At 47.2% G+C, this 26,937-nt stretch overlaps 1 protein-coding gene across 4 annotated transcripts in view; it reads right to left on the reverse strand.

Moving 5' to 3' along the window:
• Positions 1–8,295: 8,295 nt before the first annotated feature.
• The window catches only part of LOC130358450 (uncharacterized), a 28,161-nt gene continuing 9,519 nt past the window's right edge, over positions 8,296–26,937 (reverse strand). The window contains exons 5-12 of one of the 4 annotated variants that reach the window (XM_056561719.1): positions 26,789–26,836; positions 25,936–26,043; positions 24,775–24,828; positions 24,500–24,628; positions 23,396–23,443; positions 23,225–23,308; positions 22,818–23,051; positions 8,296–8,653 (exon numbers count right to left, since the gene is read on the reverse strand). In XM_056561719.1, the coding sequence (XP_056417694.1) occupies positions 22,845–23,051; positions 23,225–23,308; positions 23,396–23,443; positions 24,500–24,628; positions 24,775–24,828; positions 25,936–26,043; positions 26,789–26,836 (678 nt within the window). In that variant the 3' untranslated portion in view covers positions 8,296–8,653; positions 22,818–22,844. Of the gene's footprint in view, positions 8,654–22,560; positions 22,695–22,817; positions 23,052–23,224; positions 23,309–23,395; positions 23,444–24,499; positions 24,629–24,774; positions 24,832–25,935; positions 26,044–26,788; positions 26,837–26,937 lie in introns of those variants that run through there. The other 3 variants (XM_056561717.1, XM_056561718.1, XM_056561720.1) reach the window with 3 other exon arrangements.

Genomic DNA, 26,937 nt, shown 5'->3' on the forward strand with positions numbered 1-26,937 from the left:
CTCAAGGAACGTAACAAGGGGTCCAGTGAGCCTTAACACCCCACAGGTGTTTGATAACTTTTCGTTAAAGTTGGATGTGTAAATTATTATTATTTTTTTCACTAAAATGCTAATTTCCCCCCAAATTTTTTATTTTTACAAGGGATAATAGGACAAAATGCCCCCCAAAATTTTTAACCCCATCTCTTCTGAATATGGAAATACCCCATGTGTGGATGTCAAGTGCTCTGCTGGCGCACTACAATGCTCAGAAGAGAAGGAGTCACATTTGGCTTTTGAAAAGCGAATTTAGCTAAAATGGTTTTTGGAGGGCATGTCGCATTTACGAAGCCCCTATGGAGCCAGGACAGCAAAAAAAAAAAAAAAACACATGGCATAATATTTTGGAAACTACACCCCTCAAGGAATGCAACAAGGGGTACAGTGAGCCTTAACACCTCACAGGTGTTTGACGACTTTTTGTTAAAGTCGGATGTGTAAATGAAAAAAAAAATTTTTTTCACTTAAATGTTGGTTTTCCCCCAAATTTTACATTTTTACAAGGGGTAATAAGAGAAAATGACCCCCAAAATTTGTAACCCCATCTCTTCTGAGTATGGAAATACCCTCAAGTGCTCTGCTGGCGCACTACAATACTCAGAAGAGGAGGAGCGCCATTGAGCTTTTGGAGACAGAATTCGTTTGGAATAGAAGTCGGGGGCCATGTGTGTTTACAAAGCCCTCCGTGGTGCCAGAACAGTGGAACCCCCCCCTACATTTTTCCTTTTCACGGACCACTGTTCCAAAAATCTGACAGACACCTGTGGTGCGTAAATGCTCACATGTGGGGGGGGGGGGTCCATTGTTCTGGCACTATGGGGGCTTTGTAAACACACTTGGCCTTCAATTCCGGACAAATTTTCTCTTCAAAATCCCAATGGCGCTCCTTCTCTTCTGAGCATTGTAATGTGCCAGCAGAGCACTTTACATGCACATATGGGGTATGTTCTTACTTAAAATTTTGGGTAACACCAGCATTTTTTTTTTTTTCATTTTTCCATCCATTTTTGAAGAATTTTCATTAAACTGTGGGGTGTTAAGGCTCACTATACCCCTTGTTATATTCCGTGAGGGGTGTAGTTTCCAAAATGGGATCACATGTGGGTATTTCTTTTTTTGCTTTTATGGCAGAACCGCTGTAAAATCAGCCACCCCTGTGCAAATCACCAATGTAGGCTTCAAAAGTACATATTGCGCTCTCACTCCTGAGCCTTGTTGTGCGCCCACAGAGCATTTTACGCCCACATCTGGGGTATTTCCGTACTCAGGAGAAATTGCATTATAAATTTTGGGGGTATTTTTTTCCTTTTAACACTTAAAAAGTATGGGGCAACAGCATGTTAGTGTAAATTTTTTTATTTTTTTACACTAACAAGCTGGTGTAGCCCCCAATTTTTTCCTTTTCATAAGGGGTAAAAGGAGAAAAAGTCCCCCAAAATTTGTAGTGCAATTTCTCCCGAGTACGGAAATACCCCATATGTGGCCCTAAACTGTTTCCTTGAAATACGACAGGGCTCCAAAGTGAGAGAGCGCCATGTGCATTTGAGGACTAAATTAGGGATTGCATAGGGGTGGACATAGGGGTATTCTACACCAGTGATTCCCAAACATGATGCCTCCAGCTGTTGCTAAATTCCCAGCATGCCTGGACAGTCAGTGGCTGTCCGGAAATGCTGGGAGTTGTTGTTTTGCAACAGCTGGAGGCTCCATTTTGGAAACACTGCCATACAATACGTTTTTAATTTTTATTGGGGGGGACAGTGTAAGGGGGTGTTTATGTAGTGTTTTACCCTTTATTTTGTGTTAGTGTAGTGTAGTGTAGTGTAGTGTCTTTAGGGTACATTCGCACTGGCGTGTTACGGTGAGCGAAAAATTTGCCGCAGCCCAAACTTGAAGCAGAAAACAGCATGTACTGACAGACCGTGCATGCTGGGAGTTGTAGTTTTGCAACAGCTGGAGGCACACTGGTTGGAAAACCTTCAGTTAGGTTCTGTTACCTAACTCAGTATTTTCTAACCAGTGTGCCTCCAGCTGTTGCAAAACTACAACTCCCAGCATGTGCTGATCACCGAAGGGCATGCTGGGAGATGTAGTTATGCAACAGCTGGAGGTACGCAACTGCAACTCCCAGCATGCCGAGACAGCTGTTTGCTGTTTGGGCATGCTGGGATTTGCAGTTTTGCAACATCTGGAGGGCCACAGTGATCTCCAAACTGTGGTCCTCCAGCTGTTGAAAACTACAAATTCCAGCATGCCCAGACAGCAAACAGCTGTTTGGGCATGCTAGAAGTTGTAGTTTTGCGAGATCTCAAGGGCCACAGTTAGAAACCACTGTATAGTGGTCTCTAACTGTAGCCCTCCAGCTGTTGCAAAACTGCATATTCCAGCATGCCCAAACAGCTGTCTGGGCATGCTGGGAGTTGTAGTTTTGCAACATCTGGAGGGCTACAGTTAGAGACCACTGTATTGTGGTCTCAAACAGTACCCTCCAGATGTTGCCAGGCAACTCACCGACTTCCGTCGGATCCAGCCGTACGACATCGATGCCCGCCAATCTCCGTCGCCCGCTGCCTCCGACGCCCGCCCGGATCGGTAAGTGGATCTTCGGCGCCGGTCTCCTTCCGTTCCCCGTTCTGCCCCGCCTATTGTGGGTGGGCAGGACGGGGAAAACGAAAGTTAACCCCCCCCCCCCGCACCCGATTTGCTATTGGTTGTTGTGTCTAGACCACCAATAGCAGGGATAGGAGGGGTGGCACCCCTGCCACCTCACTCCTATCCCTTCGGGGGGATCGTGTGTGTCTTAGACAACCACGATCCCCCTTATATTCCGGGTCACCGGGTCACCATAGACCCGTAATGACCCGGAATCGCGCAAATCGCAAGTGTGAATTCACTTGCGATTTGCCGCGATCGCCGACAAGGGGGGGTTCTGATGACCCCCTGGTTGTTTGCACGGGATGCCTGCCGAATGATTTGAGCAGGCATCCCGGTCCGATGCCCGCCCGGCGCGCGGCAGGGGCCGGAATTCTCCATGGCGTACGTCATGGGTCCTTAAGTACCAGGGTGTCATGACGTACGCGTACGTCAAGGGTCCTTAAGGGGTTAAAGCCAGCCCCTGCTCATTTAAGGGAGCTGCTAGGCAATCCTCGCTCTCTTGGGTTCCGGATCATCAGAGATGAGAGATCTGCGCAACTTTCAATGACAAGACCAGGCCTGAAGCCTAAGAATACCGCAACTTGCGAAAAACGTGAGTTGAATTCTAATCCCCGCTAAAGCTAGCGTGACTGCTGTACCTAAACTAAATCCCCTTAAAGGAAATCTGTCATCAGAATCACCCGCACTAAACCTGTTACACAGGCTTGTAGTGCGGGTGATCCTGATTAAAACGCTTCTTACCTGGTCAAAAATGGTTCAGCGGTTCTTCAGATATCTATATCTTTAGTTTTCTGTTATTCCCTGGCTTGGGACTCAGTGGGAGGTGTTATCATCTCGGACTTGGCTATACGTCATTCTACCTGGGCGAAGCGGCCGCCCCGCTCATGAATATTCATGAACTTATCCTCGTAGTCTAACTCCTTTTTCTAGTCTGCTGGGGAGGGCCGCGCATGCGCCGCATTCCGTACACCCGGAAGCGGCATTCTCCCCCCGACTTCACTCGAGCTGCGGCCCAATACAAGTAAGAAGACGGGCTGCATGAGTGAAAAGCCGGGGGGAGAACGCCGCTTCCGGGTGTACGGAACGGGGCGCATGCGCGGCCCTCCCCACCAGACTTAGAAAAAGTAGTTAGACTACGAGGATAAGTTCATGAATATTCATGAGCCAGGCGGCCGCCCAGCTAGAATGACGTATAGCCGAGTCCAAGATGATAAGACCTCCCACTGAGTCCCAAGCCAGGGAATAACAGAAAACTAAAGATATAGATATCTGAAGAACAGCTGAACCATTTTTAACCAGGTAAGAAGCGTTTTAATCAGGATCACCCGCACTACAAGCCTAAGTAACAGGTTTAGTGCAGGTGATTCTGATGACAGATTTCCTTTAATCATGCGGAACAGCGCATATCAGTCTCCGGACTTTAAATTGCCCAAGGTCCCAACCAACTGTCAAAATCCTAAAATATTTTCCCTGTAAAAGGACTGTTCATGTTTTAACTCTGCATAAAGCCTGCAGTAAAAGTTCCGACAGTTTTCTGAAAATCTCCGGTTGTGGACAATCATTTATTTAACACCTCCCTATCGCTCTTGGGACAGGTGGCGGTAGGCCAAGTAAATAGAGGAGCCCTCACCCTGGCGTCACGAATAGTAAGGGTTAATCAAGCACCCTTTAGTTACCGCACAGCTGCACCCCATATACCCTGCACCCCCAGCTATCACACAGGGCCCTCTGAACTCTTTGGGCCGCCTTCATAAATCTAGATCTGTGGTGTCTAGAAAGTCTTATGAATGGCCTAGATGTTATGGTGCAGTTGAAGGCACATGTGATGTTTATACTTAATATGTTGTTGTGTCCCGATACCGTATTGCATACCGTACCTTGTATGGTAGTCCCCAAAGTCAGAGTTCCTACGTTCCCGTAGGGTCCCCCAGGTGTGACAGCCCCTAGTCGCCTCCTGCTGTTCTGATTTTCTACTGTTTAAATATTTAATTGTCTATATTTAATGTAATGTATATTAGTACTTACCTTGTTAGCGTTGCAGGACCTTCGGTCATGTGACTATGTTAAATCCTCTATGGTATGTTGGAGGACCTTTTGGAGGTCCTTGGGTCACATGATTACCCACACTCCTTTGTACAGATGATTGACAGAAGTATTGGACCAATCAGCTAAAAGCCAGCCCCTGCCCATATAAGGGAGCTGCAGCCAATGATCGCTCTCTTGGGTTGCTGCTCTCTTGGGTTCCGGACTATCAGAGAGGACAGATCCGTGCAACTTGCAAAGACAACCCTAGGCCTGAAGCCTGCCGGCCTCAGCGCAAACTCAAAACGTGAGTCCTAAACTAAATCCCCGCTAAAACTAGCGTGACTGCTGGACCGAATCTTAAACCCCTTAATCCAGTGGAACAACGAAAATCAGTCCCTGGACTCTATAACACTTAAGGTCCCAACCACTGTCAATCTCTATGAGACTTTGCCTGTACAGAGACTGTTCCGGTTATGAAGCTTGCATAAAATCTGCAGTAAAAGTTCCAACAGTTTTCAGCAAACTCTCCGGTTGTGAACATTCAATTATTTCATACCTCCCTATCGCTCTTGGGATGGGAGGCGGTAGGACAAGCCTTACAGAGGAGCCCTCACCCTGGCGTCACAAATAGAAAGGGCTAAACAGACCCCATTAAAGTACTGCACAGCTACACTCCCATACCATACCCCCCAAAGCTACCACAATTTCATCCCCTGATGTTACTTCGGATGTTGGGCCGACATGACTGCGTGTCACCACCAGATTATCTCTATGTGCCTGTGATGAATAAAGCGGTTATATGTTAGTTTATGTTTGCATTGCAATACCACAACTCCCAGCATGTCCGGACCGCCAATGGCTGTTGTAGTTTTGTAACAGCTGGAGACACACTGTTTGGAAAACACTGGCTTATAGACCTAGCTCCATGTATCTGTATAGTACGTACCTCGCGGTCTGAGCTGTACCATTCACACATGGCCCCATATTCTGGCATTGCGGCCAACTCAGGCATGGGACCGATGAACCAATCCTAGCAACCAATCAGATCGCTTGATTAATTTTTAACAAGGCCTCTGTTGCTATGGGCAACTGGGCAACTTTTCCTCTGCACAGGTTTTGATAAATCTCCCCCTCAGTTCCCACGTGTTCCTGCAGGACTTGAGCCCTGTTTACAATACAAAGACTGAGACTAGGGTTGCCACCTTTCCCTCAAAAAAATACCGGTCGTGGGTGTGGCTATGTGGGGGTGGAGCTAAAAAAAGGGGAGGGGCCGATTGCTCAGAGGACGAGGGATCAGGAGTTTAAGAAATGTCATGGGGGATGGGGGGGGGGTAAAGAAATGGCATGGGGGGGTAAAGAAATGGCATGGGGGATGGGGGGGGTAAAGAAATGTCATGGGGGATGGGGGGGTAAAAAATGGCATGGGGGATGGGGGGGGGGGGTAAAAAATGGCATGGGGGATGGGAGGGGGGGTAAAGAAATGGCATGGGGGATGGGGGGGGTAAAGAAATGGCATGGGGGATGGGGGGGTAAAGAAATGGCACAGGGGATATGCGGGGGGAACTTTCCTATATTGCACAAAAAATTAACATTTAGAGAATAAAACGTACAATTGTAAATACCGGTCGTGGGTGTGGCTATGTGGAGGTGGAGCTAAAAAAAAGGGGAGGGGCCGATTGCACAGAGGACGAGGGATCAGGGGTATAGGCAGTTACCCCCCCCCCCTCTTCCCCATAGGTATAGGCAGTTACCCCCCCCCCTCTTCCCTATAGGTATAGGCAGTTACCCCCCCCTTCTTCCCTATAGGTATAGGCAGTTACCCCCCCCCCTCTTTTCCCCATAGGTATAGGCAGTTACCACCCCCCCCTTCCCTATAGGCAGTTACCCCCCCCCTCTTCCCCATAGGTATAGGCAGTTACCCCCCCCCTTCTTCCCTATAGGTATAGGCAGTTACCCCCCCCCCTCTCTTCCCCATAGGTATAGGCACCTACCCCCCCCCCCTCTTCCCTATAGGCAGTTACCCCCCCCCCCTCTTCCCCATAGGTATAGGCAGTTACCCCCCTCCCTCTTCCCCATAGGTATAGGCAGTTACCCCCCCCCCTCTTCCCCATAGGTATAGGCAGTTACCCCCCCCCTCTTCCCCATAGGTATAGGCAGTTACCCCCCTCCCTCTTCCCCATAGGTATAGGCAGTTACCCCCCCCCCCCCTCTTCCCCATAGGTATAGGCAGTTACCCCCCCCCTCTTCCCCATAGGTATAGGCAGTTACCCCCCCCCTCTTCCACATAGGTATAGGCAGCTACCCCCCCCCCTCTTCCCCATAGGTATAGGCAGTTACCCCCACCTCTTCCCCATAGGTATAGGCAGTTACCCCCCCCCCCCCTCTTCCCTATATGTATAGGCAGTTACCCCCCCTCCCTCTTCCCTATAGGTATAGGCAGTTACCCCCCCCCCCCCTCTTCCCTATAGGTATAGGCAGTTACCCCCTCCCCCTCTTCCCCATAGGTATAGGCAGTTACCCCCCCCCCACCCCCTCTCTCTTCCCCATAGGTATAGGCAGTTATCCCCCCCTCTTCCCCATAGGTATAGGCAGTTACCCTCCCCCCCATAGGTAAAGGCAGTTACCCCCCTCTCTCTTCCCTATAGGTATAGGCAGTTACCCCCACCCCCTCTCTCTTCCCTACAGGTATAGGCAGTTACCCCCCCCCCCCCTCTCTTCCCCATAGGTATAGGCAGTTACCCCCCCCCCCTCTTCCCTATAGGTAAAGGCAGTTACCCCCCCTCTCTCTTCCCCATAGGAATAGGCAGTTACCCCCCCCCCCCCTCAGGTATAGGCAGTTACCCCCCCCCCCCTCCTCCCCATAGGTATAGGCAGTTACCCCCCCCCCCCTCTTCCCTATAGGCAGTTACCCCCCCCCCCTCTCCCCCATAGGTATAGGCAGTTACCCCCCTCCCTCTTCCCCATAGGTATAGGCAGTTACCGCCCCCCTCTTCCCTTTAGGTATAGGCAGTTACCCCCCCCCCTCTCTCTCTTACACATAGGTATAGGCAGTTACCCCCCCCCCCCCCTTGGAATTGGGGTGGGGGGGGGGAATTGCCACAGGGAAATTGGGTTGGATGGGGTGGAATTCAGAGACACACACAAACACACTGGCCCACAGACACACACATAGTAACAGACACACTTACCTACTACCACAGCACCTCTGCAGTCTCCTCTCAGTCTCGGCGAGTTACGTGACGTCCTGCGCGGGTCTGCGGAGTGACGTCACTTCCGCAACGTCCCCCCGTAGATCCGGCCGCACAGCATTGCACAGGTAAAGTTTTACCTCAGAGTCAGCCAGACAGGGTGCTGTGCTGAGCTGCATGGTGCCGGCACTGAACAGAACAGGAGTTTTTTTTTTTTTTTTTTAGGTTAGTGTGACGACAGTGAATGAAAAATACCGGTCATTGCACGGCCGGTATTTTTCATCCAAACTTACCGGCACAGCCCGGAATCTGAATGAAAATACCGGCTGTGCCGGTAAAATACTGGCAGGATGGCAACCCTAACTGAGACACATTTGGAATTCAGTGTAGAGAGGTCCTGTATATTGTTGCAGTTTTTGCAAAGGAAAACACCCCAGAGTCGGCTGTACACCACAAATATATGCACCTTGTAGTCCTTCAGTAACGACAGTCCATGTGGTGCACCATCTACAGGATAGCCTAGATTGTGGACATGATGCTCCGTTCCCAAAACAATAAACATCCCCAAAGTGATACAAAGGTATAGAAATAAAGCAGAACGGCACTTTTCAATAGGTCTCAATCCTTTTATTATGGACATAGCGGAGTACACAGGCTTCACAGGGCATGTCCGGCTTCTACTGGCCCTCAGTACTCTATCGCTTCAGAGAGTCCCCCTGGCAGGAGGGAGATGTTCATAGATGTTTCTGGAAAAGAAAACAGATATTATTTATAACATTATTTATGACGAGTGCTCGGTGTCCTTCACCGACCACCAGAGGATTGTGATATTACTGTGTGAGTGTAGAGATGTCAGCAATAACCGGCACTTACCGTATTTTTCGCCCTATAGGACGCACCGGCATATAAGACGCACCCAATTTATAGGTGCAAAATCAAAAAAAATAAAGATTTTGAACCCAATAGTGGTCTTCAACCATGCAGACCTCCAGATGTTGCAAAACTATAACTCCCAGCATGCCTGGACAGCCGTTTGCTGTCCGGACATGCTGGGAGTTGTAGTTTTGCAACATCTGGAGGTCCGCAGATTGAAGACCACTGCATAGGAGGTAATACTCACGTGTCCCCGCCGCTCCGGACCCGTCACCGCTGCCCTGGATGTCGCTCCATCGCTGTCGCCGTGTCCCCGTCGCTCCGGAACGTCTCTGCTGCTGGCCGGGTATCCTCGCTCTCCATCGCCGCCATCACGTTGTTACGCACGCCAATGCACGTACGCGACGACGTGATGACGAGGAAGGAGAGCGCCGGCCATACAGGGGATCCCTGAACGGAGAAGACACCGAGGAGGCAGGTAAGGTCCCTCCCGATGTCCTGTAAGCACTAACCCGGCAATTCAGTCGGGCTGTTCGAGACCGCCGCGGCGGTCCCGAACAGCCCGACTGAACAGCCGAGTTAGTGTCACTTTCCCTTCAGACGCGGCGGTCAGCTTTGATCGCCGCGTCTGAAGGGTTAAAACAGGGCATCACCGCGATCGGTGATGTCCTGTATTAGCTGCGGGTCCCGGCCGTTGACGGCCGCAGGGACTGCCACGATATGGGTGTATTCGCCATATAAGACGCACCGACTTTTTCCCCCCAGTTTTGGGGAAGAAAAAACGCGTCTTATACGGCGAAAAATACGGTACCTTGGACTCTCTTTTTTTATTTCAGTGATGTTGCAGGGCCCTCCGCAATCTTTGGGCCGCCTTCATAAATCTAGATCTGAGGTTTCTATATAACCTTATGAATGGCCTAGATGTTATGGTGCAGTTGAAGGCACATGTGATGTTTATACTTAATATTTCATCCCCTGATGTTACTTCGGATGTTGGGCCGACATGACTGCGTGTCACCACCAGATTATCTCTATGTGCCTGTGATGAATAAAGCGGTTATATGTTAGTTTATGTTTGCATTGCAATACCACAACTCCCAGCATGTCCGGACAGCCAATGGCTGTTGTAGTTTTGCAAGAGCTGTAGACACACTGTTTGGAAAACACTGACTTATAGACATAGCTCCATGTATCGGTATAGTACGTACCTCGCGGTCTGAGCTGTACCACTCACACATGGCCCTATACTCTGGCATTGCGGCCAGCCCGGGCATGGGACCGATGAACCAATCCTAGTATAAGAGGGCAGAAGAAATACACCTTATTAGATTTCATTCTTATTATTATAAGAAGATTTACAGGTTACAGCAGTGTTTTCCAGCCAGTATGCCTTCAGCTTTTGCAAAACTACAACTCCCAGCATGCCCAGACAGCCAACGGCAGTCTGTGCATGCTGGGAGTTGTGGTTTTGCAACAGCTGGAGCCACACTGGCTTATAGACATAGCTCCATGTATTTGTATAGTACGTACCTCACAATGTGAGCTGTACCATTTGTTGTGTCTGGGGTGTTGCAATGGAGTATGCAGGGTCTGGAAGTATTAACCCTTAGATTGTCGTGACGCCAGGGTGCAGTTTCCTTAGTGTTAATGATCCTACCGCCAACTGTCCCATAAATGGCAGGGAGAAATAATGGAATGTCCACAGCAGATTTTATTAAGTAAACTGAAGAAACTTTACTGCAGATTTTATGCAACAGTATTGAACATAACAGTCTTTTCAAGAGTGAACCCTCACAGGTTTGCTGGGACTTGGAAGCAATGAGCTTTTGATGCTAGCCACTGTGCTACTATTTTAGGAAATTTGAGCTGATAGTAGTCACACAGGATTCAGTAGTTTGAGCTTTGGTAACTCACGTTTTAGTGGCTGCTGGATGTTAGGCTTCAGGCCTAGCTTGAATTGAAGCAGATGCTGAGATTTGCTGTATGTGCTTGCTTGATAGAGCATCAGGAAAGAGAGCGTTGCTTGCTTTGCAACCAGGAACTAAGAGAGATAATTTAGTGGCTGCAGCCCCTTATATATTAAGAGGGCTGGGCAAAAGCTCATTGGTTGGCAAACCTTTAAGTCCTGACGCAGTGAACTCTGGGTACATCGCATGACCTCTAAGGTCCTTAAGCATTTTCTACATTACAACTGTGTATCACGTGACCTCTAAGGTCCTATACATAGATATTTCCTATACATTAAATATATATACATTAAATAACAGATTTATATGAGGCGACTAGGGGTAAGCCCTACAGGAGAGCCCTATTGACATGGAGTGACTCTAGCCCTTGACTTTAGACAAGGGACAGGACTAGGTCTTGTACCGGGACACCACAAATTCACACATGGCCCCATATTCTGGCATTGCAGCCAACTCGGGCATGGGACCGATGAACCAATCCTAATATAAGAGGGCAGAAGAAATACACCTTATTAGATTTCATTCTTATTATTATAAGAAGATTTATAGGTAACTTTTCCTCCGCACAGGTTTTGATAAATCTCCCCCTCAATTCCCACGAGCCCTGTTTACAATACAAAGACTAAGACACATTTGGAATTCAGTGTAGAGAGGTCCTGTATATAGTTGCAGTTTTTGCAAAGGAAAACACTCCAGAGTCGGCTGTACACCACAAATATATGCACCTTGTAGTCCTTCAGTAACGACAGTCCATGTGGTTCACCATCTACAGGATAGCCTAGATTGTGGACATGATGCTCCGTTCCCAAATCAATAAACATCCTTAAAGTGATACAAAGGTACAGAAATAAAGCAGAACCGCACTTTTCAATAGGTCTCAATCCTTTTATTATGGACATAGCGGAGTACACAGGCTTCACAGGGCATGTCCGGCTTCTACTGGCCCTCAGTACTCTATCGCTTCAGAGAGTCCCCCTGGTAGGAGGGAGATGTTCATAGATGTTTCTGGAAAAGAAAACAGATATTATTTATAACATTATTTATGACGAGTGCTCGATGTCTTTCACCGACCACAAGAGGATTGTGATATTACTGAGTGTAGAGATGTCAGCAATAACCGGCACTTACCTTGGACTCTCTTTTTTTATTTCAGTGATGTTGCAGGGCCCTCCGCAATCTTTGGGCCACCTTCATAAATCTAGATCTGAGGTTTCTATATAATCTTATGAATGGCCTTGATGTTATGGTGCAGTTGAAGGCACATGTGATGTTTATACTTAATATTTCATCTCCTGATGTTGCTTCGGATGTTGGGCTGACATGACTGCATGTGACCACCAGATTATCTCTATGTGCCTGTGATGAATAAAGTGGTTATATGTTAGGTTTATGTTTGCATTACAATACTACAACTCCCAGCATGCCCTGACAACCAAAGGCTGTTGTAGTTTTGCAGCTGCTGGAGACACACTGTTTGGACAACACTGACTTATAGACATAGCTCCATGTATCTGTATATGTGGTGTCCCGTTACTGTATTGCATACCGTACCTTGTGTGGTGGTCCCCAAAGTCAGAGTTACTACGTTTAGGTAGGGTCCTCCAGGTGGGACAGCCCCTAGTCGCCTCCTCTTTCTTTAATTTTATAATGTTTATGTGTATATATTTAATAATGTATATCAAAATAATTACCTTTGTATCGTTGCAGGACCTTCGGTCATGTGACTATGTTAATTCCTTTGGGTTATGCTTTAGGACCTTTCAGAGGTCACATGGTGTGGTTACATGTCAGACCATGATCCTTTGTACAGATAATTGACAGAAGTTTTGGACCAATTAGCTCTAGTCCAGCCCCTGCCCATATAAGGGAGCTGAAGCCAATGATCGCTCTCTTGGGTTCCGGATCATCGGAGAGGCGAGATCTGCGTAACTTGCAAAGACAACCCTAGGCCTGAAGCCTGCCGGCCTCAGCCAGAATCGAACCGTGAGTCCTAAACTAAATCCCCGCTAAAGCTAGCGTGACTACTGGACTGAAACTAAATCCCCTAAATCCAGAGGAACAGCACAAATCAGTCTCCGGACTCTAAAGCGCTCAAGGTCCCAACCACTGTCAATATCTAAGAGACTTTGCTTGTAAAGAGACTGTTCCTGTTATAAAACCTGCATAAAATCTTCAGTAAAAGTTCCGACAGTTTTCAGCAAACTCTTCAGTTGTGGACATTCACTTATTTAACCCCTTAACGACGCAGGACGTATATTTACGTCCTGCGCCGGCTTCCGCGATATGAAGCGGGATCGCGCCGCGATCCCGCATCATATCGCGTCGGTCCCGGCGCTAATCAACGGCCGGGACCCGCGGCTAATACCACACATCGCCGATCGCGGCGATGTGCGGTATTAACCCTTTAGAAGCGGCGGTCAAAGCTGACCGCTGCTACTAAAGTGAAACTGAACGTATCCCGGCTGCTCAGTCGGGCTGTTCGGGACCGCCGCGGTGAAATCGCGGCGTCCCGAACAGCTGATCGGACACCGGGAGGGCTCTTACCTGCCTCCTCGGTGTCCGATCGACGAATGACTGCTCCGTGCCTGAGATCCAGGCAGGAGCAGTCAAGTGCCGATAATGCTGATCACGGGCGTGTTAATACACGCCTGTGATCAGGATGAGAGATCAGTGTGTGCAGTGTTATAGGTCCCTATGGGACCTATAACACTGCAAAAAAAAAGTAAAAAAAAAGTGTTAATAAAGGTCATTTAACCCCTTCCCTAATAAAAGTTTGAATCACCCCCCTTTTCCCATAAAAAAAATAAAACAGTGTAAAAAATAAATAAAATAAACATATGTGGTATCGCCGCGTGCGTAAATGTCCGAAATATAAAAATATATAATTAATTAAGCCGTACGGTCAATGGCGTACGCGCAAAAAAATTCCAAAGTCCAAAAAAGCGTATTTTGGTAACTTTTTATAACATTAAAAAATGAATAAAAAGTGATCAAAAAGTCCGATCAAAACAAAAATCATACTGATAAAAACTTCAGATCACGGCGCAAAAAAATGAGTCCTCATACCGCCCCGTACGTGGAAAAATAAAAAAGTTATAGGGGTCAGAAGATGACATTTTTAAACATATACATTTTCCTGCATGTAGTTATGATTTTTTCCAGAAGTGCGACAAAATCAAACCTATTTAAGTAGGGTATCATTTTAACCGTATGGACCTACAGAATAATGATAAGGTGTCATTTTTACCGAAATATGCACTGCGTAGAAACGGAAGCCCCCAAAAGTTACAAAATGGCGTTTTTTTCCGATTTTGTCGCACAATGATTTTTTTTTCCGTTTCGCCGTGCATTTTTGGGTAAAATGACTAATGTCACTGCAAAGTAGAATTGGCGACGCAAAAAATAAGCCATAATATGGATTTTTAGGTGGAAAATTGAAAGGGTTAAGATTTTTAAAAGGTAAGGAGGAAAAAACGAAAGTGCAAAAACGGAAAAACCCTGAGTCCTTAAGGGGTTAATACCTCCCTATCGCTCTTGGGACCGGTGGCGGTAGGACAAGCATTACAGAGGACCCCTCACCCTGGTGTCACGAATAGAAAGGGTTAACCAGACACCCTTTAGTTACCGCACAGCTACACCCCATATACCCTTCACCCCCAAGCTACCACATAGCTTTTTGGCATCTTACAAAGAGGATACGGGTGTGTGCCTACAGCTGTTGCCACCAGTTAAAGTGTACTCCCCCCTTTCTTTATGTACTGTGAGTCTCATTCAAGACTGTGTTTCTGGTGCTGTGTGCAAAAAGTGCGCACGAAAAGTAAGGGGGAGGCGAAAAGTACAGCGGAGCAGCAATTCGCAGCGCAAGGGGTTAAAGGCAGCGCTTGGCCTTCCCGCGCGCGCGATCCTGAAACTCCACCCACCGTGGTCTCTGAAGCCGCAGCTGCCATTTTGGCGGAACCAAAGAAAGAAAACCTGCAGGAAAGCACGAGCAGCATAGTGAAAAAGCTTAAAGTGCTGCAGCGGGCCAAAAGTACTAAAGAACCAGCACAATATAGGACTCTAAGACACCAGATCGTTAAATTGAAGTCTTGCCTGCATTCACTTCAGCTCCCGATCGTCGCACTCAAGTTCCATTTCAACGCTCTCCAGTTCCAGGTCGACGCTCTCAAGTTCGAGCTCTTCGCACTCAAGCTCCAGATCAAAGAACGGCTACGTCTCTTAAAGGGACCGACGTTCCCAAGCTTCATTTAAAGGGTCAACTCCATCAGCCAAAATGTCGGATCCGGCAGCACCAATACCGCTTCCAGGACCTGCTCCACCTCCAGTACCGGCTCCACCTCCAGTACCTGCTCCAATACCTGTTCCAGCACCTGCTGCACCTGCACCCCCCCTATTCAGCAAGATTGTGGTGCTCAGGTGGTTTCATCAGCAGGATCAGCACAGTCTGTAGGACAAGTTCAACCTGATTCATCTCCAGCTTCTGCACTCATCTCAGGAGCTGTTTTTCTGGGAAATCCAGTCCTTCCCAACTACAATGGTGACCCTTTTACATTGAGGAACTTCAAGAAGAAGATATACAGCCTCTTCAGTTTTTATGCTTATCCCCTCATCAACAGGTGCAGTTACTTACAGGGCAGTTGCAGGGGCCCGCATTAGAGGAAGTATGCACCTGGCCACCGGACGACAAGGGTACAGTGGAGAAAATCTTTCAGGGGCTCTATCAAGTGTTCGAGTCTCACTCCCTGCTGAGGTACGTCTAAGACTGTATGAGCGACGTCAGAAGCCAGGTGTGACTCTTCGGGCTTTTGCTGTAGCCCTGCAGAACGCTTTAGAAGCAGTACAAAAGCTAGATTGTATTACACCCGATCAAGGTAACAGGGTGCTGATGGACCGGTTCATAGATGGGGCACAGAATAAGTGGGATAAGGCCCAACTCAGGATGCTGGCAGCGCAGAACCCCGATATGGCTTTCCCAGCCTTCAAGAGGTTAGCCATTTAAGTCATTGAGTCGGGGCCCGAAGCGGAAGAAGTTAGGCCCCCCTCTGCAGACTCACTGGGAGCCTCGGCCCCGACCGTAACCACTCCTCAGCCTGCGACTGTCTCGACTCCCTCTAGTCCCTGGGCTACTGACTTACAACATGTGCGGCAGGACATTGATCAGTTGACCAAAGCCTATAAAGAGATGGTAGGCAGAACTTACTCACCTCCACCTAAAAAGCCTGCCCCTCACCCTGCCAGGTCACCTAATACTCCCCCTGTGAGGCCACCTGGGACTTCACGACCTGTCTGTAGTTATAGTAATAAGATTGGACACTGGAAGAGCCAATGTTGGGCTTTAAACGGGGCATCCCCTGGGGACAAGGACCGCACCCCAGGAGTAACCACTGAAGGTCTAGGATCAACCAGCACTAAACTAGGACTATCAATGTATGTTGCCCCCTGCCCCTATGTGCAAATTTTGGTAGAAGGGATTAAATTGCAGGCTTTGATCGACACTGGGTCCCAAGTGTCCACTATTCCTCAAGGGGTGTTTTACAAATATTGGGGTCCTGAAATGTTGTGCGAACCTAATGATGTAGACTTTAGGGTGATTGCAGGAAATGGGAAAACAGTACCCAGGCATGGCTACTGGGAGCCCACAGTACAAGTAGGGAATCATGTTCTTAGGGGACAAGGTGTTATTGTTACTAGTGTTGGTGACGAACATGCAGCTGGGTTTATTTTAGGAATGAACATCATGAGACACTGTTTTGATGACATAGTTAACTCATTGCATGCTTCTCTTCCCTACATGTCACCCTCTGGCCGGCGAGCCGCGCAACACCACCTCAGGACACTACAAGCAGAACAGAAGTTCGTCAACCCTCAATGGTGCCGTGCCCGACCAGGGGTGAAGAACCAAGATTACCAGGCACTCTTGGAACCCATGCAAAGAGAGGACTACCCTTTGGTATGCGCAGCTAGAAGCCTTGTGACTGTAAGGAATGGGAGAGTCCCGGTTCAAGTGGTTAACCTATCCCAAACTGCTACCAGACTAACCTAGTATACACCTATAGTCTAGCTGCATCACCCGGACTCCTGAGATGTGATGTCAAAGCCACAAGTTGCCAGACAGTGGACTGCTCAGGCCGCCCAGGGGGCTGACAAGGGCCCTGTGGAATCCTGGTGACTCAGTTGCAGATAGGAGACGAAGATACTCCCCGGGACCAGGTTGGAGGAGTCATTCAAGTGGCTAGACAATTCCAGGAAGCCTTCAGTAAACACCCCACTGACCACGATGATCCAACATCGGATCCTAACTGGGGATAGTCCTCCCATCAAAGAGAGGCATCGGCCAGTCGCGCCTGGGATGTACCAGACAGTGAAGAAAATGCTGCAGGAAATGAAGGAGGCTGATGTCATTCGGGAGAGCCAGAGCCCCTGGGCTGCTCCTTTTGGTTCTTGTTAAAAAGAAAGACGGAACCATTCAATTTTGTGTGGACTACAGAAAGTTAAATGATGCCACAAAGATGCCTACCCTCTTCCTTGGATAGAAGAGTCCCTTACTGCTTTGGGAACCGCAGCCTATTTTTCTACACTAGACCTGACCAGTGGATACTGGCAGGTACCCATGGCCGAGGAAGATCGTAAGAAGACTGCGTTTGTGACCCCGATGGGGCTCTTTGAATTTAAAATCATGCCCTTTGGCTTTGCAACGCACCGGCCACCTTCCAACATTTGATGGAGAGATGCTTTGGACACCTTAACTTCCAAAGTGTTCTTCTTTACCTGGGTGATGTCATTGTCTACTCTTGAACATACCAGGAACACCTAGATCATCTCAGAGAAGTCTTCCAAGTCCATATACAACAGGGACTGAAGGTCAAGCCCTCCAAGTGCCATTTATTGAAACCCAGAGTCCACTATCTTGGACATGTCGTCAGTGCCAAAGGGGTGCAACCTGATACTGAAAAAGTGAGTGCTGTGAAAGATTGGCCTATGCCTAGGACTGTACGTGACATACAGAGTTTTTTGGGATTTGCTGGTTACTACAGGCAGTTCATCCCTCACTTTGCCCAAATTGCCAGGCCTCTGACTGCTCTATTGCAGGGGGTTGCGAAGGAAAACTACAATGGAAGACTCCCGATACAGTGGGCTGAAGACCAGGAAACAGCATTCCAGGCCCTGAAGTGCCTCCTTACTGAACCTCCTATTCTAGCGTATCCTGACTACAGCCAGCCATTCCGACTGTACACTGATGCCAGCTTTGAAGGTTTGGGGGCCATTCTGTCGCAGATACAGGATGGGAAGGAGAGAGTTATAGCCTATGCTAGTAGGCTCCTACGGGGCGCAGAAAGAAACAATGCTAACTATAGCTCCTTCAAGCTAGAACTCCTTGCCTTGGTCTGGGCGGTCACTGAAAAATTCAAGGACTATCTGGCAGCCACCCCCTTTACGGTCTACACCGATAACAATCCCTTGGCACACCTGAATACTGCCAAGCTGGGAGCCATTGAACAATGCTGGGCTTCTAGACTGGCCAACTACGACTTCAACATGAAGTATCGGAGTGGGAAGACCAATGTCAACGCGGATGTGCTCTCCCGCATGGCTCCCAGTGAGGAACCACCCATGGAAGATGCGTGGGAAGATGTGGAGATGCCGCCCTTTTTCCAGAGGTTCGTGAGTCAGAGTACTCAAGAAGGTGACGAGCCTGGGCCTCCTAAGGTTCCCGAAGATCTGCATACCTGGAAGACTTTGCAGGATGAGAGTAGGGTCATGGGAGAACTCTTGGACTATCTACTGCAGAAGAAAGTACCGCAAGGCTCCGCAAGGGGACTTTGAGTTGAAGCGGTTGTGACGACAGAGAAATCGCCTGTTCCTGCACAAAGGACTGCATGTAGAAATTCCTTGGATCCGGTCTCCGGAGAACGCTGCATCAGATCTTAGTCCCTCGAAGGGACGCAGCCATGGTTCTTATGCCTATCAAGACCAGTCAGGACACTTTGGGGTCCACAAGACCAAGACCCCCATCAGAAGAAGATTCTATTGGGTGGGGATGCGTAGAGATATTGAGAAGTGGTGTGCCGAGTGCACCGTCTGCAATGTCATCAAGAATTCTCGCAAGGACGCAAGAGCACATCTACACCCCATCCATACTGAAAGGCCTAATCAACTGGTTGCTCTAGACCACGTGAAGTTATCCCCTACCCGATCGGGATACACCTATGCCCTGACCATGGGGGACCATTATTCAAAGTGGGTGGTCGTTGTACCCGTCAAGGATCTTACCGCCAGAACGACTGCTCAAGTCTTCTACAGCCAATGGGTCCAACCCTTGGGATGTCCTGAATCGGTCCTCACTGATCGAGAGATTGCGTTCGAGGCTCAGCTATTTCAAGAACTCTGCCAGTTCCATGATTGCAAGAAGCTTTGGACCACTGCATATCACCCTCAGGGGAAGGGGTCTGCGAGAGGATAAATCAGGTGTTCATCCACATGCTAAGGACAGCATCAGTTTCAAAACACGAAGAGTGGCCCCAACTCCTACCTGAACTGTTGGAGATCTACAACAATACTATCCACTGCTCCACAGGGTACACTCCTTTCTTTCTTATGATGGGCCGACATGGCCAACTGCCCAAAGATCGAGCCTTCGGGTTACAAGCACCTTTCAACAACTCCCCTCAAACCTCTCAAGATTGGGTCTCTGAGCATCGAGGGAGGATAAAAGAAGCTAAAGATATTGTGGAAAAGAAATTTGGCGAGGCCCAGTACAGGCAGCAAAAAGATTACAATCGGCATGCCTCCGCTCAGCCACTGCAACTTGGAGACAGAGTGTGGCTCAGAAAATTTCCTCGGTCACATAAGCTGGATTCTCTATGGGAGACAGATCCTTACACTATTACGGCGATGCCATATCCTGACCTCGATGTTTATGAAGTACAGAAGGAGGGGTTTCAACCACAAGTGGTCCACCGAAACAGGATAAAATTGTGTTTGAAGGATGACTTGCCAGAGCCGCCTCCTCCTGCCCCCCCAGAAGCAAGGCCAATGAGAGAATATGTTCCAGGAGAGGGACTCCATCCCACAATTGTCGTTCCACTATTCTCCCCTCATCAGCCTGCAATGTTCTATGGCGTACCGTGTCCAGCTGCAGTCCAACTGTCCTTGGTCTCCTAGACCAGCACCAGTTGCACTTCAGTGACAGCTCCAAGTACTCCAGTGACAGCTCCAAGTACTCCAGGACTCTCCTCACCAAGTCTCATGGGTAACACCAAAGTCCTGTAGAAGATATGACTCCTGTTTCCAGCCCTCAAGCTGGTCCCTCAGGGACTGAAGTTTCTAGAGAATTGTCCTTTGATGAGGTTCCTGAGAGTCAAGAAGTGGTGTTGCGTCGGTCTCAAAGGGCTACACAGGGAAAACTACCCTTAAGGTACCAAGACTGACCTTCCAAGTAGCTCATGTACACATAGTACAGCAAACAAATCACTCAAGTGTACTTACCTCACTCTAACTCAGTACACACAATAAAAATATCTCACATTCGAAACAACTAAAAAAAAAAAACAACTTTAGGAATTGTAGCCTATGTCATTTTCCAATTCCTGCCACTGTTATGTACAATAATTTTCTTCTTCTCTTTGCGTGCTCAGGATGCTCTTCCTGGGCAGAAGGTGTTCCTGAAAGCTAAAATATGCATGTATTCAAAAAAGGTAACCTAGGTAAGGTTTATCTGTTGTGTTCTAGGGATAAGAGCGTGTAGCCAATGGACCCTAGTAGCTAGTTTATTGGTAAACAGCCTCAGGCAAGCCAGTAAAACCCTCAGTGTACTAAACAGGTAACTAGTGTGGCAAAAATGTCAAGTGAGATGTATAATGCTTCGTAAATAATTCTAGTCAGAGAAAAGAAATCAAAGAAAAGGAAACTAAAGTGAGTAAAAGTGTTAGGATGTATCTCATGTATCCAATGTCATCCTGTTACTAAATTCATGAACAAAACAATCCTGTTCGTGAGTTTACCCGTACTTATGTTTGTACTTCAAAAGTTAAATAACTATGCAGAGTTCATACAGCCTGACTAATGGACATTTGAAAAATTATGCCCAGGGCTGTTATAAAGCAACTGTTGCACTTTGTCCCTCTGCCTTAGGGGACAGACTTCGAGGCTGACTTAACTTAAGTAAGGGGGTTTGTGGTGTCCCGGTACCATATTGCATACCGTACCTTGTGTGGTGGTCCCCAAATTCAGAGTTACTATGTTTAGGTAGGGTCCTCCAGGTGGGACAGCCCCTAGTCGCCTCCTCCTTCTCTAATTTTATAATGTTTGTGTGTATATATTTAATAATGTATATCAAAATAATTACGTTTATAGCGCCACAGGACCTTCGGTCATGTGACTATGTTAATTCCTTTGGGTTATGCTTTAGGACCTTTCAGAGGTCATATGGTGTGGTCACATGTCAGACCATGATCCTTTGTACAGATCATTGACAGACGTTTTGGACCAATTAGCTTAAGGCCAGCCCCTGCCGATGTAAGGGAGCTGCAGCCAATGATCGCTCTCTTGGGTTCCGGATCATCGGAGAGGTGAGATCTGCGTAACTTGCAAAGACAACCCTAGGCCTGAAGCCTGCCAGCCTCAGCCTGAATCAAACCGTGAGTCTAAATCCCCGCTAAAGCTAGCGTGACTACTGGACCGAAACTAAATCCCCTAAATCCAGTGTAACAGCGCAAATCAGTCTCCAGACTCTGAAACGCTCAAGGTCCCAACCACTGTCAATATCTAAGAGACTTTGCTTGTAAAGAGACTGTTCCTGTTATAAAACCTGCATAAAATCTTCAGTAAAACAGTTTTCAGCAAACTCTCCGGTTGTGGACATTCACTTATTTAATACCTCCCTATCGCTCTTGGGACGGGTGGCGGTAGGACAAGCATTACAGAGTAGCCCTCACCCTGGCATCACAAATAGAAAGGGTTAACCAGACACCCTTTAGTTACCGCACAGCTTCACCCCATATATCCTTCACCCCCAAGCTACCACATATAGTACGTACCTCGCAATCTGAGTTATACCATTCACACATGGCCCTATATTCTGGCATTGCGGCCAATTCAGGCATGGGACCGATGAACCAATCCTAGTATAAGAGGGCAGAAGAAATACACCTTATTAGATTTCATTTTTATTATTATAAGAAGATTTACAGGTTACATCAATGTTTTCCAGTCAGTATGCCTCCAGCTTTTGCAAAACTACAACTCCCCGCAAGGCTTTCTGGGCATGCTGGGAGTTGTAGTTTTGCAACAGCTAGAGGAACACTGGGTTACAGGGTAGACTGTTGACTGTGGACTATGGGGCAGTTTTATCAAAACCTGTCCAGAAGAAAAGTTGCCCAGTTGCCCATAGCAGCCAATCAGATCGCTTGATTCATTTTTAACAAGGCCTCTGCAAAATGAAATAAGCGATCTGATTGGTTGCTATGGGCAACTGGGCAACTTTTCCTCTGCACAGGTTTTGATAAATCTCCCCCTCAGTTCCCACGTGTTCCTGCAGGACTTGAGCCCTGTTTACAATACAAAGACTGAGACACATTTGGAATTCAGTGTAGAGAGGTCCTGTATATTGTTGCAGTTTTTGCAAAGGAAAACACCTCAGAGTCGGCTGTACACAACAAATATATGCACCTTGTAGTCCTTCAGTAACGACAGTCCATGTGGTGCACCATCTACAGGATAGCCTAGATTGTGGACATGATGCTCCGCTCCCAACACAATAAACATCCCCAAAGTGATACAAAGGTATAGAAATAAAGCAGAACGGCACTTTTAAATAGGTTTCAATCCTTTTATTATGGACATAGCGGAGTACACAGGCTTCACAGGGCATGTCCGGCTTCTACTGGCCCTCAGTACTCTATCGCTTCAGAGAGTCCCCCTGGTAGGAGGGAGATGTTCATAGATGTTTCTGGAAAAGAAAACAGATATTATTTATAACATTATTTATGACGAGTGCTCGATGTCTTTCACCGACCACAAGAGGATTGTGATATTACTGAGTGTAGAGATGTCAGCAATAACCGGCACTTACCTTGGACTCTCTTTTTTTTTTTTTTTTTCAGTAATTTTGCAGGGCCCTCCGTAATCTTTGGGCCGCCTTCATAAATCTGGATCTTATGTGTCGATAAAGTCTCATGAATGGCCTTGATGTTATGGTGCAGTTGAAGGCACATGTGATGTTAAGACTTATTAATTCATCCCCTGATGTTGCTTCAGATGGTCTGCCGACATGACTGCATGTGACCACCAGATTATCTCTATGTGCCTGTGGTGAATAAAGTGGTTATATGTTAGGCTTATTCTTGCATTGAAATACCACTACTCTCAGCATGTCCGGTCAGCCAAAGGCTGTCTGGGTATGCTGGGAGTTGTAGTTTTGCAATAGCTTGAGCCACACTGGCTTATAGACATAGCTCCATGTATCTGTATAGTACGTACCTCGCGGTCTGAGCTGTACCACTCACACATGGCCCTATACTCCGGCATTGCGGCCAACTCAGGCATGGGACCGATGAACCAATCCTAGTGTAAGAGGCCAAAAGAAATACACCTTATTAGATATTATTCTTATTATTATATTACATATTATTTATGAGAAGAAATAATGACCTCCGGGATGACTTGTCCTGGGTATCTTACGGAGTACCTTGGTTGTGGCTGAAAACATAAAAGAGGAGACATTAATATTACATAGTAGAGTTTTCTCTGGAATATACAGTCGGCCAATGGGAATTTGCTACCACTATGGACAGTTCCTAAAATAGACAGAGGTGTCAGCAAAGAGCTCTGTGGTCAGACAGAAAGGAAATTAAAAAAGAAAAGAACTTTCTCTGGAACATACAGCAGCTGATAAGTACTGGAAGAATTAAGATTTTTAAATATAAGTAATCTACAAATCTGTTTAACTTTCTGGCACCAGTTAATACATTTTTTTTTCCAGTTGAGTACCCCTTTAAGTATGTCCTCTGACGCTCCATTTATAGACAATGGGGCTAATATATAGCCAGGAGTGGAGAACCTCTGGTAAGTCTGGCCTTCGGCTGGATCCTCACATTTTTTGCCTATGTGGCACACTACTAGAGGAATTGGCCCATGTTAGGGGCATGATGGAGGAGACAGACACGGGACTTTCTACCCTTAATCATAAAACCCAGGCTATATATAGAGGAGCCCAGTGTATGGGGGTGTCCTGATTCTCCTACAATAGTAGATATCAGGGGATTAAAGGATCTGATATGTGTAGCCTAGCTCCAGCTATGGGATTCATCTTAGGCTATGTTCTCAAGGAAAATCTCTGTGTGAACATTGCCCCTGAGAGCGGAGCGCCGGAATAACATACTATTCTTTCTGCGGACACTGGGATTTAATTTTCACGTTTAGGATACGTTTCCACCTGGCGTATTTTGCTGCGTATTTGCTGCTGCGTATTTTCTTTGACTTCAATGGGAAATAGAATACGCAGCAGCAAATATGCAGCAAATACGCAGCAAAATACGCCAGGTGGAAACGTACCCTTGATGTTTCTGGTGCAGAAATTCTGCCCTCTGAACAGAGCGGTAGGATCCCATTGAATCTAATGGGACTCTGCTGCTGCGGAATCTCTGCGGAATTCCCCGCGGAAATTCCGCTGTGTAAACATAGCCTTACACAAAAAGTAATTGGCATTATACAGAAGTGTTATATATAAAAGGTAAATGAATGAAAAGGGAATACCTGATGGCTGATGCTGCTGATCGAGCCGATAGGACAGATGGGACTGTTAGGACGGATGGGGCTGATGGGACTGATGGGACTGTATTCATCCGAACTTGTTGTTTCCTCATCTGATGAAGAATTATCAGCCTGAGTATAATGGGAGATAAAGGAGAGGTCCAGGGTTACCATATGTGCTATTGTTATAAGGCAGGTATATAACAAACAGGGTGTTCTACACAATAAATTAATGAAATAAACATTACATATAAACAATATGAAAAGTATAAACTAACCAGGGAGCCAGGACAATGAAGAAAGATGTGCTGAGGACACTGGGGTGCTGGGACCTGCTAAGAAAATACGGGAGAAGATCAGATAAAAATCAAAAGAGTGTTTTATTTGTATTTTTAAGCTAAAGATGAGCATAGCCTTAGAATAGATAGGTAGATATAAGATAGATAGATAGATAGACGGATAGATCGGTAGATATAAGATAGATAGGTAGGTAGAAATAAGATAGATAGATAGATAGGTAGATTTTTTTTTTTGAAGAGCCGAAGTACGTGCTCCCAAATCACCCAAGTGCAAGTAACAAGTGCAAAATTGTTCACACAAAAAACGTGCACAAGGATGCGGTCCATTGCAAGCCCTTCTCTGAAAGGAGAGGCCCCCCAACTAAACCAAACCCTTCGCCTCCGGGCCATAAGACACCTGCGATGTTCCAGGTACAATGTCCCCTTTGGCTTAAGCTACTCAGGGACCGAAAAGTGTTCCCGGCGGGCAACTAGGCGCTAACCAGATTGCCACCAAGGAACCAGTAAAACTGGTTTGGAACTCATGCTGAAGCAGGAGTACCACAGGGTATGGCAAGGAGGTGAGGAACCTAATGACCACACACTCACCTCCCCTAGACTGGCAGGAGGGACACCCAGAAGGGCTACCGCATACTACCAAATCCTTGTGACACATAAAGAACACAAACGTGAGCACAGTGACAAAAACATATAATAGAAATAAGTGAATGATCTATAAAAATCCTCTGCAGATCAAGAGCCAGAAGGCCGGAACGCTAGAGGTGAATGCTCAGAAGAATGAGAGAAAAAAGTGCGTGCTTCGTGCCATCAGTCAAGTGGGGTAGCCAACCCCAAGTGAGTTCCGGCACCCTGAGGTCACCACTCCCAGGGCACTTTTGCACCTCGGCCTTCACTCTACCCGAACCTTAGGGCCAGATCCAGATGGCACAGGTCGCTTCAGGCTCGGCCGCCAGATGCACACGGCTTACCCTGGTACACCTGGACTGTTCGGTGTGGTTCCCATCTCCTGCCTTGGTGGTCTCCCACACCGCCAACTAGCAAAAGAGGTACTACACTTGATCTTAGCCAAAAGGCCAAGAAGCGATTTGGCATTATACATAAGTGTTACATATAAAAGGTAAATGAAAGAAAAGGGAATACCTGAAGGCTGATGCTGCCGATGGAGCTAATAGGACTGTTAGGACGGATGGGGCTGATGGGACTGGATTCATCCGAACTTGTATCCTCATCTGATGATGTGCTATCAGTCTAAATATAATGGGAGACAAAGGAGAGGTCCAGGGTTACCATATGTGAGATTGTTATAAGGGAGGTATAAAACATAATGAATTAAATAAACATTACAAATAATTTTTTTTTAAGAGCCGAGGAACGTGCTCTCAAATCAACCAAAGTGCAAGAAAAAGTGCGAACGTGTTACACTAAAAAACATGCACAAAGGATGCGGTCTATCGCAAGCCCTTCTCCGACAGGAGAGATGCCCCCAACAAACCTTACCCTTCGCCTCCAGACCAATAGGTACCTGCGAGGTTCCAGGTTCGATGTCCCTTTTCGCCAAAGCTACTAAGGGACCACATATGCTCCCGGCATCTCCCTTGGCGTTATCTAAGGTATCTGCCTGCAGAGCCGTTACTGGTTGGTAACCTGCCCAAGCAGATAAATAAATAGTAAAATATCCAGTAAAAAGGTTCAGCAGCACACCAGAAGAATTGCAAATGGGGATTTTTAATGTCCCATGTTCAGATACAACGTTTCAGCATGAGATGCTTGAGAAAGGCAGTGGGAAACTGCTGAAACGTTGTATCTGAACATGGGACATTAAAAATCCCCATTTGCAATTCTTCTGGTGTGCTGCTGAACCTTTTTACTGGATATTTCTATACTGTCTGCGACCGGGACTGTTTAAACTAGCCAGCACCCACCAACTACACTTTACTCTGGCTGCGCTGCCTCAACATCCTTTTGCTAAATAGAAAAATAGATAGATACAAACCTCAGAGATGGTAAACTGGGCGAGCTGACAGGTAACTCTTGGGAGAACCTGAAATAGAAGCATCAATAAGTTTAAAGGAAAACGATAATTCTGTTCCCCCATACTGAACTCAATACACTGGGTTATAGTGCGGGTGAACAGGAGACGAT

The sequence above is a fragment of the Hyla sarda genome, chromosome 2, assembly GCF_029499605.1.
Source record: "Hyla sarda isolate aHylSar1 chromosome 2, aHylSar1.hap1, whole genome shotgun sequence".
NCBI lineage: Eukaryota > Metazoa > Chordata > Amphibia > Anura > Hylidae > Hyla > Hyla sarda.